General features: G+C 47.8%; 1 protein-coding gene across 1 annotated transcript in view; it reads left to right on the forward strand.

Annotated features, from left to right (window-relative positions):
- The window catches only part of LOC133354228 (RNA polymerase II elongation factor ELL2-like), a 53369-nt gene that overhangs the window by 31021 nt on the left and 7456 nt on the right, over window positions 1–14892 (forward strand). The window contains 5 exon segments of the mRNA XM_061570910.1: window positions 5705–5979; window positions 9460–9584; window positions 12019–12124; window positions 12355–12816; window positions 12818–13064. Of these exon segments, the coding sequence (XP_061426894.1) occupies window positions 5705–5979; window positions 9460–9584; window positions 12019–12124; window positions 12355–12816; window positions 12818–13064 (1215 nt within the window).

Genomic DNA, 14892 nt, shown 5'->3' on the forward strand with positions numbered 1-14892 from the left:
TAAATCCTTTATATTAAGTTCGCTTGCTTGCTTGCTTGCGTGCTTGCGTGCTTGCTTGCTTGCTTACGACCGTGCAAATCTTTCGGTCGTTTTTTAACCCACTTCCCGTGATCCAATCGAGCTGACATTTTGCACACAGACTCGTTGTGCGAGACAATTAATGTTGGTGAACATTTTTTTCCAAAATTTTACACTGTTTAGGGAAAACAAATTAAATATTTAATTACCAATTGCTTAATACTGGCAGACAGTCATCTGACCCATAGGTGGCAGCCATCTCAAGCCAGAGGACGAGAGGACTCTAGCCGCCACGCATATAAAGGATTTATAGTGAAAAACTTTGTTTTTACGGGTTATACTTATTTTTCCCCTCCTGATGACAATGGCTTGTGTTGTGATCGAAACGTCGTAGTTTATTTATTATTAATTTTAACCTATCTACATGACTTCACGGAAAGACCCAAAGAATAAAAATAAGGCCGCAGTGGAAGAGGAGGAGGAATGCTCTGAGGAAGAGGCCACCTCCCCCAAGCGGGCTAAGGCAAGTGGGGAGGCCGGCGAGCGCTCCTCCTCAGTCCCGTCTCGCTCGGCAGGGGATGGAGGCTCTCGCCAAACACTTCGTTTGTGGGAGCGTCAAAATGTGAAGAGGGAGGAAGTTGATAGTGGGGCTGGAGGTTATAGCTTCTAACTTTGCCACAGAGTATGTTCAGGATAAGGACAAGGGCTGTAAGCATGCCGCTCAACTTGCATATGTTAGACATGGCGCGCCGAGAATGAGGAAAACCGGCAAAGAGTTTTTGGTCGTCCCAAGTCTGTTGAAAAGAGATATGACCTCTCAGAAGACTGGACGTGTGATAGTGCTGTCTTTGGTGGCGGTGGCAAGAATAGTCATGCCGCACAAGCCCTCGCTAGTGGAGGATGCGGCGCTGCTGCTGCTGCTGCCCAATGTATTGGGCAAGGCAACACAGGGAGGGCTGCAAGGAAGCCTTCTGGTGCAGCTTGCACTTGCAGGGGCTTATGTGGCATATTCGGTTCTTCAAAAACTTTACGGGCAGAGCGAATGGCAGGACCTTGAAGGAAGCTTACGAGGAGTTGCGCCTGGTCACCGATGAAAATCGCGTGTAAATTTAAATCCTGCTTTTGAAATGCGTTGGCTTAAAAAAAATACTGTTTTCTTTTTGCAAATTGCTTTTTACCATGCAATTTACGGGCATTCAAGTGCTGGCATCCTTATATAATAAGAAAAACATGTAAAATGTATGTTTCTTCATCCACATCTGTGAATATATTAGTAAACGAGAAATAACGATGAGATAAAAAAAAACATATCCCAAGTGATCGGGGTGCGTTTAAACAAACGCGCTGTTTGCAGTTCATTGGCATCGCTGCTTTCGGGTAATATTACCCACATTCTAGCCGAGGCCTCTCTCCGTGGTAAATAAGTGTAGCGTGACGTTGCCGATGTCGATAAAGCTGTCGTGGACGATCGCTTCCAACCACAACACATTGCCCCGTTTGCGTAATATGTATCCTCGCCACACAGCATCCTGTTTATTACGTTGGCGCACCGGGAGGCGCGTACCGTTGTACTGGATAAATATATGTTGTGATACCCACGTAGGGAGTCTCATTCCCCTTTCATATTGACAGCTTACAGCGGTGACTGCCCACCACCACCACCAGCATCTTCCTTTCAACGCATTCCAGTGGCTTTACTCGGCGCAGGTGGCTGGGAATTGCGTCACTTGAAAAGAATATAAATATATATAAATGTGTTGCCGCCGGTAAGCGTTTGACGTATGAAGTCGCAATGGAAACGGGAGGAGGAGGAGGGGGGGGACAGCGGGAGAGAGGGAGGGTTGGAGCAGCTGACCGCTCTTTCCGCGCAGCGCTCCCTTTTAATCAGGGCTAGACGCTTCTTTACGTGACATTTTCTGGACCGAATTGGTAATCTGATTTACGTTTAATTTATTAGCGGTGCGCTGCTGTAAGTGCACCGTTGATAAAAGGAGAAGAAGAACAACAAAAGTGGTGATTTGTTGCAGAATGAGACCTTTTGAGGCAGGAAATCGTCACACCATCGTCATATTTTTCTCTAACTAGATGTTCTCATTAAAAGTACACTTGGAGGTGTTTATTAATATAATTGAAACCAGAATTGGTGATTACACCGCAGACTTTGAAACGTAAATTTAACGTTTATGCAAACACTAAGGGTTTATGAGCTGTGTTTTTGTTGAATAATAAAAAGAGTGCCCATTAATCATCTCTGCTTTGGTGCATATGACAGGTTCGTCTAATTGGTAATTTTCATCTCCATGAAGGGTATAATGTACTCCACAGCACATTCAGTAACTGTTTAATTTTATTCTTCCTCAGGCACCCATTAGCGGTGTTTGAAAAGCGTATAATTTCCACGCAGAGTTATTGCTGAACACGACAGTGCAGTGGGAGGGAAAGTGGGACGTTTTCTGCTCCAAACGTAAACGCTCCGTCAACGTGGCAGCCTGCATCCTCGATTGATGAGATGCCTGGCAGGAGTCCCATTTTGTTCCCCTGTCATCTCCTCGTGGGGCGGACATTTTTCACCCGCGATCCGCTTTCCAGGTCTGCGCGAAAACGCCACGCTGACTCGCGCGATTTGATTCCGATTCAATTTCATCCTTTCCCTAATATACCTGCACATCTATTATTTACGCGGCGTTGTACACTGTTGTTGCGTACGTGCAGCACTGCCAGTTTGAACATTCACTTTTTAAATCCTTTATATTAAGTTCGCTTGCTTGCTTACGACCGTGCAAATCTTTCCGTCGTTTTTTAACCCACTTCCCGTGATCCAATCGAGCTGACATTTTGCACACAGACTCGTTGTGCGTGACAATTAATGTTCCTGAAATTTTTTCTCCAAAATTTAACACTTTTTAGGACAAAAATATTATATTTAATTACCAATTGCTTAATGCTGCCATGCAATCATCTGACCCATAGGTGGCAGCCATCTCAAGCCAGAGGACGAGAGGTCTCTAGCCGCCACGCATATAAAGGATTTATAGTGAAAAACTTTGTTTTTACGGGTTATACTTATTTCTCTCTAAGTTACGTTAAAAATAAGAGGGCATAGTTGGGTGAAATTGACAATCGGAATAGACATCGCTTCGGTGGTTTCTCTCAGATTGCTTCTCGGCATTGAGTGGCTTTTCCCACGTGTTTCTCCTGATTAAAAGATTTAGTTGCTTGAGCTCTCAAAGCCGCTGTGGTGTCCTGCAACACTCCGTCCTCGACCCCCCCCCCCTCCCAAACCCGCTCATCTCACTATATCTCCTCCCTCCTGGAAAAACAAGCGGCTAGTTGTAATGCCGACCATCACTTCCATGCCGATGACGAGCAACTCAATATTTTTCGATTTAAAGCTTTCATGACTGCAGGGATTCATCTTCTTGGTTCTTTCGGTAAAGTCACGTAGAATGGAAATAATAAAATAAAATGAAATTAAAAAATATTTTATTATTTTTTATTGCTATTACTTCATTATTTCCATTCTACGTGACTTTACCGAAAGAACCAAGAAGACAACTCAATATTGCCGTAGACTCTATGAAGCCGGCCTCACTGCGCACTCTCACATCCTGCCTTAACCTGATGGGTTTTATCTCAGATCGGTTCCAAAACTTCCGCTGCAGCAACCTCAAGTCTCCCAGTAAAAGAGCCCCCCAGTCAACCTTTGCTGAGTGAGATGTTGCCCGTTTTCTTCTGATGCTGCTCACTTGAACTCCCCCCCCCCCCCCCCCGCTGCTATCCATGCTGTCAACTCCCTGCCACAGTTCAAGTTCAGCCTCGACAACTGCCTATTTCTTCTTATGACACTCTATTTTTATATAAAATTAAAAAATAGTATGCCCAGTGCTCTGTGCAGTGTCTTGTGACGTATTTTAATGCTGGATAAATTCAATAGAACCCATTGTATATCCGGCGGATACAGGAGAGAATACACTCGGGTTGTGTCCTCTGCGCAAGTGGCTCTCCGTACAGGGAGTGTCTTCGTATGAGGAGAGGGGGAAGCCTAATTTCTATTTAACCCCGTCCTGTTCCGATAACCTATGTGTGCGTGATGATGTTCGTGTACGTCTTCCGTTTTTCATCCGATTCCGTATGTTCACGTTATTGGAACCGATTACGGATGGAATCGGAAGTAAAAGGCCGTGCGGGAGGGCGTGTGGCACAGTTTGGCGCCAGCGATCGTAGAGTGAGGTCGTGTCGCTCCGTTTCTCTGCAGTCAGTACAGTGTCTTTTAAAAACAGCGGCGCTGCACCTCTAAATAAAATGAAAACTGAACCGCTTGAGCGTTCCAAGATTCAGCGGTGGACTGGACCCACCTTGAAACTTGCAGACGTCTTGGATTTGGTTAAGTAGGGGGTGGGAGGAGGGGGGGGAGCGGGGTGGGAAACTATATCTTAAAAGGGGGGGGGGGGGGGTCTGAGACTGACTTCCGGGTGGGTGGTTAAAAAACTACGGTCTTTAAACACTTTCCCCTCACTCTCTCCTCCCTTTGATTCCCGGCAGTATATTCAGGGCAAGTTCACCTCTTTACTTTTCTTCCAGACCCTTCTCCAAGAAGGTTCTGGATGGTGGTGGGGGGGGGGGACTATATTGTGTGGGCTGTTAAACAAAGAATCCGATATTGCGTCCAATTCTCTCTCCTTTCCTTTTAGTTTATAGCTGAGATCTTCCATCGCTGCCAGTGTATACAGTGAATGGTGCCAGTGTTTCGGGGGTGGGTGGCTGGTGGTCCTTCCACTTTGCATGGCTTTCCTAGCTGAGATATCGAACGCCTGGCTTGGGTCGTGCTGCAGATTTGATGTGCCCAAGGTTTTGAGCCCCAAAGGGAGGAGTCAATTGAGGGTGTAATGTTTGTGGAGCTAATTCTGTTGCAGTGTTTAGTGATGCGTAAAGTAAAACCTCAGCGATATCTGGGCATGACCAGAGAAGGCATGGTGATATGTCTGGGTGGTATCTGGGGCAGTCCGCAGAGGTGGTGGAATATGTTAATCTCCTGTCATTGGCGAGGTATCTTCCAAGTATGAATTAGAATTTGATGGCTTTTAGTAGGAGAGATCGAGGGCTTAAGGAAGTGGCATGCCAGATCTGTGTCCCTTTCTGCCGGGAGGGGGTGAGTTGGCCCAACTGGCTCTCCCATAATCTGTGTCTCCCATAACCGTGGAGTGTTTGGTCTGGTCTGTTCCTCCCCAGGGTGAAGAAGTCTGTATGCTTCTGCCATCTTTTATTTCTCACCACCTGAGGTTACTTGATCAGGCGGTGGGGGTGTGCCGCACAGGTCTTTGCTCGGGGTTTTGTGTAATAATGTCTCCGATCGGAAGGAATTTGTAGAAATGGGAGTTTGGCAGGTCATGTTTGGGGGCCCGTATGTTTTGGAATGAATCAAGGTTTCCATCCCCAATTGTGTGAATGTTGGCTGCCTTCCAGAATGGCCTATAAATTGTTGATGTTTAAAACAACCACAGCATTGTCGGTGCAAAGCAACATCTATGCACAGGCACTACCTAGCAAAGTAGCAGCACTTATCCTGAGAGTCAACCATCATCAGCATGGTTCAGGCAGGCCTGCGCTAACCGTGCATTCTACGATCGTCAACGCTGAAATAAACAATGGCTGCTGCTGCTTTTGCCTCCCATCCCACGGCTTGCAGGCAAGCGGACGGTGCGCAAGCTGCCCGCCAGCACGCTGGACCTGGCGCCGGGCCGCAAGCGCTCCATGCCTGTGAACGTCGCTGGCGCGCTACGCAAGAGCAACGTTTCCACCCCCCCGAGCGTGCCATCGTCTGTGTCCCAGCGGTCGTACCGTGAGCGCGTCATGCACCTTCTGGCGCTCAAGCCCTACAAGAAGCCGGAGCTGCTGCTGCGCCTGCAGCGGGATGGGGTGAACCAGCGCGACAAGATGCAACTCTCCCCTGTACTCACACAGGTGTGTATGTTTGTTGAACGTCTTTCCCACCGTACGTAGCCAACCGTGCTCATCGGAGGTGCGAGGGAAGGACAACAAACTGAGCACAGTAACACATTCCTGCGGAGGGAGCTGGTAGGAACGTTGGGTTGCTCGGTCAATGGTCAGGGTCAACGGCGGCGTGGTGTATTCCGCAAATATGCCCGACTGTGAGGGCGGGCACACGCCGGCGTGAGTAGGTTAAACGTTGAGTTTTATAAGGGCACCAGGGGTTACCAGCCTCTCCCTCCCCACCCAGCCCCACCCAGCCCCACCCCACCCCCCACCCAGCCCCACCCTCCCCACCAAGCCCCTCCCCACCCAGCCCCTCCCTCCCCACCCAGCCCCACCCAGCCCCACCCCACCCCCCCACCCAGCCCCACCCTCCCCACCCAGCCCCTCCCCATCTAGCCCCTCCCCACCCTCCCCTCCCCACCCAGCCACTCCCCACCCAGCCCCTCCCCACCCAGCCCCTCCCTCCCCACCCAGCCCCTCCCTGCACGACGGACGGACGGACACAATCCCCGGTGGGCTGGTGTAACCAGGAGGTTCCTACCAGTATCAGTTTTCAGTCTAGGTGTTAAAGCGCATAACTCGAGTGGCTTCCTAATATCGGAGGGGAGAGCGTTCCAGATGGCCGCAGAAAAGCATCTGCACGTGCGCGATACAGTTGACCATCTTTGTTCAATGGCAAGCCAAAAGCTGCTGCAAGGATGACCAGAGTTCACGTGATGGTTTATGCGCCTTGACGAAATCAGCAAGGCGTTGTGATTCATTTGCGGCTCATTTGTGGAAAGCACTTTGTGTACAATGAGCGCGACCTTTTATAATGTATCTTTTGGCAACCTGAAGCCAATGCAGCTCAGCAAGCACTGGACAGGCATGGTCGGATCTTGCAGTACCCGTGACGACATGTGCCAAAGAATGTTGTACACGCTGCAGCTCTGTAATGTTTTTATCGGACGCTCCGTAGAGTAGTGAGTTGTAATAATTGAGCCTTGTCGATACTCCGCCGCATGCCATTACCGTTGTTGACCACGAGGTGAGCGGTGGCGTTGCGACGGTGCCAGCAACCCCCCCCCCCCCCCCTCCGCTGTAGTGGCACACCGTGTCTTCTGTCTGGTGGCAACAGCTTCGACTTGGGTGCTATTACAGGTGTGGCCGTTGACAGTTCATAACAAATTATGTTGTGGTGCTCATGCAATACGGTAAATCCACTATAGCGCATGTGTGAAATTACACATTGTTGGAGAATTAAAGCAAAACATGGGCTCAGCCTTTTTTTGCATAATTGCTTCAGTTGTGTTGAAACCAAACATGTGGATGATGTAAGCGGAAGTGGCAAAGACATTTCAAAATGGCATCAAGTAGTTTAAGACAACATTTGTTGTTACTACATCCATAACAGGTTTTTTGGGTTAGATCACTTCAATATGAATGTCATTAAACCCGCCACCACCCGACACAGCCAATGAGTAAGGTTTGTCACGTGAACAAAACATGCCATATTCTTTGGGTCTTTCGGTAAAGTCACGTAGATATTTAAAAAAATAATGAAAAATAATAAAATATCACGACGTTTCGATCGCTTGTGTTGCGATCGAAAAGTCGCGATATTTAGAAAAATATTTTATTATTCAATTTTTATATCTACGTGACTTTACCGAAAAACCCAAAGAATATGAATGCCTGCAGTCACGAAAGCTTTAAGTCAAAACATGCCAATTCGTTACTCGTGTTGGAAAGTAAACCCACGACATTTACAATTCGAGTACGACGTTTCACCGGTAATTACAACCAGCATGTGTAAAGCATAGGAAATAGATTATCTTGTGATATATGATGATTATAACTTATATTTTCCTAGAGAAAAGGACACGATTATTTTTCCTGTTGGCTAAAAAATATCAGAAATGCTGTAATCCTGTAAAAATTCTGAAAACACTTGATATTCTAGTAGGATAGTTGGAACAAAGTTACAATCTCGCCGATGTGTTCCACTTGACTCACCGTCTTTCAGCTTGGGCCTCCTCATTTTGAAAAATGGACATTGCTTCCCTGTGCGGGCCTGGGACGTGAAGATTGATGTACGCCACTTAGCGTGCAATTTGCATCAGCGGCGAAGCGGTGACATCTTTTTAAGCGGGACAGCGAGGAGAAAATTTGTGTTTTGCAAGCAGAAACCACCCACACCTGGCTGTGCAGGGATGGGGGCAGCGTTTGAGTACAAATAGGATTTACATTTTCTGCTATTTTTGTCTGGCTTTTATCAAGCAAGTGACAAGCCTTTGCACTCTGCAGTAATGAAAAGCTATTGCTGGGGCCAATGCTCTGGGGTTCTGGTTAATGCCATTATAGATCTAGGTTAAGTCACAGCTGTGTATTCGTGGCTAATATATGCATCGACCGCTTTACATGTGTCCTCAAATGCACCGTGCAGCGTCTGTCATCTCTGTGCAGCAGTTGCCCCGACCGTTTTTAAATGAGCACCGACAATTGCTGTCGGATGCTTGCACCCAAAATGCACCCCGATTATCATTTCCATTCTGTAATTCAATGTTTTAGTAGAGCATCTGCAAGATTAGAGTCAAATACGGTAGTATATATAGATAAATCTGTGAGACTGTGTAATTTCTGTGTATTACAAAGTCTCTTGGACTCTTTCACGATTGTCATGAATGTTTTATACGGTTTCATGCGTACAGTAATTCAGGTGTATATTAGCAAGTCGGTGTACTGCGTTTCTAATTTACACGTAAGCCTGCCATTCCTGCATTCTAACAGTATCGCCTCTTCAAATGCTGACAATTGCGAGGCTGGTTTTTCACACGTGAGCATGCCGTGCCCGTTGTGATTAATGACCCAGGGATTACCAGGCGCGCTCTCTCGTGCATTGTTTCGGACCATCTGTTCACCGGGGACTTTGATTGGAGGGCAGTTGAAAGAGCGTTTGAAAGATTGATGGAGGCTCTCACGCTTTTGACTAGCCAGCAGATGTCACCAGCGCCCAGTGATATTATTCAGGTTTACGGCACTGATTGGTTGCTCATTGTTGCTTTAATGAGCCATTCTTTGTCAAGCATCAATCGGTACGACTCAACATGAGAGGGGAGTTCCGATGCACTGGAGGCAGCTAAGAGAAGTCACCTTTGAGCGAGCCCGCAATTCACGCTTTTATCACCGTAGATGCCGGCAATGTACACTTACGAGAATCCGCTGTCACTAAGCAACCGAATGCATCGGCTACATCTGTTGCGTGGTAATGGAGAGGAGTCCAGTGAAAAGTCTGCTTGTGTACGAACCCAAGGGGGGAATAGAGGCTTCTTTGTTTCAGGGGTCATTGACCGCCCCACTGCTTGACACAAGCGAATTGTCTGTGAAAGTAAAGCGGTCTCGAGTTGTGTTCTGAGACTGTTGTTGTTGTTGTTTGATTTTTGTTTTTCATTTTCCCCTCCTCATCAGGTGGCAGTGCTCAATGCGAAGGACAACACGTTCACCCTCAGAGACTCCCTGTACCGCGAGTTGCAGAAGGATTGGCCAGGCTACTCGGAGGAGGAGAGGCAGCTGATGCAGAGGCTTGTGGCACGGTGAGAAGCGTCCACGTGCCGTGTCTCACAGCTGCCTAGCAAAATAGACGCTGTACTCTTTGGTTCTGTCGGTAAAGTCACGTAGGTGAAAAGAAAAAAGAAAATAATTTAATTTAGTTTTTTTCACTTTTTTATTTTTTTTTATATATATATTTTTTACATTTGAAGTTTTCGTGATTGCAAGGATCCATACTCTTTGGTTCTTTCGGTAAAGTCACGTAGGCGAAAATAAATTTTTTTATATAAAATTAAAAGAAAAAAGTGAAAACAACTAAATGAAATCATTTTATTTAGTTGTTTTCACTTTTTTATATTTTTATATATTTTTTTATTTTCACCTACGTGACTATACCAAAAGAACCAAAGAGCATGGATCCTTGCAGTCACGAAAACGTCAAGTCTAAAATAGACACTGTTGCATTTCCACAGTATGGCCAGTGATGTATTATTAATTTCCTTTTGTCGGGATACGTTTTCACTTCATTAGCTTTCAAATTGGTTCAATGAGAGACCTCGGTTTTTTTTCTTCTAGCAGGCACATGTTTACCGGCGGGGTTCAGTGGTTGCTGACATCTCAATATTAGTCGCATTAATTTCTGAAGTTCATAAAGGCTTTATTTTTGGAGACCGCCAATGGTTTTGCAAGTTTTCCCTATACAATGAAATTGTTGAAACGTGTAAATGGCTTCTTTATTGGAAATGCTGCACCAAACTTGACCAACTGCTTGGCATTGTATGGCAGTAATTTTCCGCGGCTTTGTGAACTAAAAATGTATAAATATAAATCCAAATGAGCAAGGGGGGGGAACCATGAGCTTTGTGTAATGGAAAGTGAATATCGAAGTCTTTAAACGATTTTGCTTAATTAGTAATCATATTGAGCCTGGCATTTCACTTATGACCTTAATACTCTGGATCTCGGCAAGTTTATGTAACGCGACTTTTCTAATGATCTGCCGCCATGGATTACTGTTGCGTAAGAATAGAATTGCCCCCTTGAGGCGTTTTGGCCGCTTATGAACATTTTGTAGTTTTGTGAGGTGTTGAGAGTCCGTGTGAATACAAGTTGGCCGACTCACTGGCGCCTGAAAATGTGCTTGCTTTGATAAGCCATGCAATTTCGATTTAAAGCTTTCGTGACTGCAGGGATTCATCTTCTTGGTTCTTTCAGTAAAGTCACGTAGAAGGGAAATAATAAAATAATAAAAATAAAACATTAAATAATTCTCACGACGTTTCGGCCACAACGCAAGCAGCCGTCCTCAGGTCCTCAGGTGAGGACGGCTGCTTGCGTTGTGGCCGAAACGTCGTGAGAATTATTTTATTATGTTTTATTTTTATTATTTTATTACTTCCCTTCTACGTGACTTTACCGAAAGAACCAAGAAGATGAAGCCATGCAATGTGTTGTGTGATGCCATGGCCCTTTTGGATTTTGTAGTTTTGCCTCTGATTTAATTCCCTTTCGGCACTTAAATATTTTTTTCATCAGATTGTACTTGTGCACTTTCTAGACTGGTCTCCCCTACTGCGCGTGTGATGATGCAAGCAATTCTGCCTTTAATTATTTCAACGAAAGTGTCCCCAAAAACAGCCCGCTTGCCCAACGTGTTCTTGGATATTTCGCCGTTGTAAGAATTTGCAGCTGTGCAAAATCTACGGCTAAATTTAATGAGCACAGGGTCAAAACGCACGCGAGGAAAGGACGCCACAGTCAGTCACCTTGCATAGCCTCCCGTTGCCCATGGAGCTGCATTTTCCATTGTGAAAGCGAACGGTGGAGTATATAACACCATGGTGGCAAGAGGAGCAGGGTAAGCCGCTGTTACAGTTATGACACCTGGAATGCATCTGCTGTCGTGAGAGCTCAGAAGCTAAGCTGGTTTGAGCTTGGATATTGCTTTGATAGGCAACCATTGTGCATGAAACAGGTGTCATAAGCTGCTGCTGTTGCTGCTGCAGAAGGCAGTTCACCATTCTCCCTTGTACTATACCATGCTCTGACGTTTCTGACCCACACTGACGAGCGTGGTGAAGTATGGTCAAATAACACCCCCCCCGCTTGAGGAGGCCCTCATCCAGCAGTGGATTGACCAAGGGGCACGACACGTACAGGGATGAGGAGAGTCGTATGCGACTTTGTGAACGTGTCTTTGTGTTGAGACACATACCCTGTAGTTCCATCATCGAGCATCAGTGACCACTTGTCTTTTATCAGATGAATATGCATTAGCCAACCATGTTGTGCAGGGAACCAAACTCAAAAAGGCACTGCCGCTCTTTGCAGTATGTACATCTGTACAGTTTGTTCCTCGGGATGAGCCCAGGATTTCTCTGTAGTGTAATAAACTAACAAAAAAACTTAACACGGAGCTACCTGTGCTTCACCATATGCTTGCTGCTATTGAGCGCAATGTGATGTTGTATTTTATAGGAAATCCTCTGGACTGCAGAGCTCGCAGAGTCAAAATTCTCCAGCTATGGTTGAACCGCTGGCAAGGTTGAGCCCTGTTAAAGACAGCCACGCGTCTACTCCACAGGTAACAGCATCCTCTGGAACAATCGCAAGATGTTACTCAGCATTGAGTTTGTGTTCAATCCCAGCGATTTTTTTTACGTTGATGCCAACATTTTTTTTTATGTTTGCATCGGCTGCATCTGTGCATTGGCGGCACCACGCAGCCTTGGCACAGGTACATGTGACCAGAACTCATTTTTACAACGTAAATAATTAACGTCCAGGTGTTTACAATGTTATTTCTTCTTACAGCAGCAAAAGCGAACGCTTCCGGCAGAATTTGTGGACCCAAAGGCGAGCAAGAAGCAGCGTGTCTCGCATCTGACGAGCCGCGTGCCGCCCACATTCAACGGTCACGCAAACAACAAATCCGTGGGTCCGCGGGCGGCGGTCCCCAAGCCCCACCGCCCGATCCCGACCACCGGCAACGCGTACACGACGGCCAGGCCCAGCTCGGACGGCGGCGGCGCCGCCGCCGAGTCGGCCAAACGCCGCTGCGACACCAACTTCACGCTTGTGAGCAGCTCCGACGAAGGTGCCGCGGCCGGCGTGCAGAACGTCTCCAAAGCTCCGGCGGAGGAGTCGAGCCAGGTGAGCTCCAGCTCCGTCGCCAAGACGTCGTCCTCGCCGGGCGGCGATGCCGGCGCCGAGCCGCTTGCCGCCAGAGCGACAGAGCACAGGACGGCCACCGGCCTCAGGACAGATGACGCTTGCAGTCGCGGACAAGGAGAGCAAGTGCCAAGCCGAGCGAACGCTTGCGAATGACAGCAGCGCCACGCGGGAGGGAGCCTCGAACTTGGCCGAGCGGGCCTCCGACGCCGGCGCGAGGAGTAGAAAGAAAGCCAAGAAAAACCGAGACCGGGAGAGGAGGAAAGATGAGGATGCACGGAGCCTCGCGGAGGCGCGCGAGGACATCGAGAACATCAAGGAGGAGATGGACCTCAATCCCAAAGTGAACGAAGGTACGCGTTCGGGTCGCGTCTCGCTCCCTCGGTGGCGTCCCGCGGCTCTGGATCGACGAGGTAGTTGAAGCCCGCGTCGGATTCTCTCCCGTCTCCTCGGGTGCTTCGCACGGATTCACCGAGTAAATAGAACGCGCTGGCGGTGGCGGCGGCGTCATCATCGGCGTGTGCCGCGGCAGACGGGTGCAGACAGCCCGTGCGGCTTCCCAGGAGAGCTGGCGTCTTCATGGGTGCCCGGCTCTGGTGCATTATCACCACGCATCGCGCCTAGACTAGCATGAAGACCCATAGACTCTGGTAGAGAACTGGAATGTGCTGGGCGTAGCTTTATTGTTGGCGCTTTTTCCACCGGATGGGTGGACGCAGCCCAAGTAGCTCCCCAAGAAAACGTGTCCGATGGGAGCTCAGCACCGGTGCAGAGGCGAGATTGACCTTTTTGACTTCTCAGTTGGCAGCCACGTGGTAATACTGCACTTTATTTATTGGCCAACATATGAGCACACCCTTAAGTTTATCAAATGTTGATTAATGACTCTGGGAGTGGCCGTGTTTTCATGTCATTGTTGAACACTTGGTCATCTTTTTTAAGATTCCTGTTGAATGGAGTTGGTTCCGGAGAGGAAACCTGGAACAAGGGGCAGGATAAAACAAGGCAGTGATTATTTACTGACTTAGAAAGGAAGAGTAGGAGCCACTGGAACCTTCATCTGTAAACTTCTTTTGAGCCTTCCGCTATCTGCCTGGAACATCTTTTGACTCTTCAGACAGTGTTCATGATGGCCATAACCTAGGCAAGAAGGGTTAGCGAGCTACAAGCTTTGATGGCTATAACCCTCCCTTTAAATTAATGTCAAGGGAAAGAGCAGTCGTTGAGAACATCCCCAGGGTTTGTTCCCAAGGCTTTGGCAGAGCTTCACGTCAACCAGGATATTGTACTTGCTGTTTTCTGCGCTGGGCCTTTTCGCTGGCACGTGGCGGGGGGGGTGGCAGGCTGCACGGGTTGGGTTCGGTTAGAGCCGTTCTTTGTGTGTTGTACGGTCAGCACAAGAAGGCGGCAACCAGCCTCTATGCAGAGCGTGCCAGAGTGCATTCAAGAGGCATATAAGGCAAGGGTCCGGTGGGCCGGTGTCATCGCCACTCGACCAGGGCCGTGGCGGCCTTGTGAGCTCGGAAGGGCTGCAGTTTATCTGGCGGAGATCTGCAGAGTGGCCGTGTGGCGTTCTCCGACGCACCATTGACACGGCATTCTCGGCTGGACATGCTGCTGCTGTCCCAGGAAGGCCGGTTCGGGTGGGCTATCTCTAGGCGGCGGCGTCACGGTAGACCTGACACATTTCCCAGGCAGGGAGGGGAGAAACGTTTTCCCTCCGCCTGAAAAAGGCTCCGTTACAGGTTCATAAGTTCGGATTTGGATTGTCGGCACACCGCCCTGTGAATAAGCAGTGCCGTTGTACTTGCGTTCAGCCCAGTCTTTATAGGCAGTCACCAACACACTCCGGGCCCGCCCCTCTTCCCCACACAAAACATTTCCAGGAAAAGAAAGGAGGAATGCATATAAAAAATTGGGTTGAATTGTTAAGTTTTGATTTAAAGCTTTCGTGACTGCAGGGATTCATCTTCTTGGTTCTTTCGGTAAAGTCACGTAGAAGGGAAGTAATAAAATAATAAAAATAAAACATAATAAAATAATTCTCACAATGTTTCAGCCACAACGCAAGCAGCCGTCCTCAGGTGAAGAATGAAACACCACCAAGGCCGAAACGTCGTGAGAATTATTTTATTATGTTTTATTTTTATTATTTTATTACTTCCCTTCTACGTGACTTTA

Source organism: Lethenteron reissneri, chromosome 46, assembly GCF_015708825.2.
Source record: "Lethenteron reissneri isolate LAM-NWPU_2019-01 chromosome 46, ASM1570882v1, whole genome shotgun sequence".
NCBI classification, from domain to species: Eukaryota; Metazoa; Chordata; class Hyperoartia; order Petromyzontiformes; family Petromyzontidae; genus Lethenteron; species Lethenteron reissneri.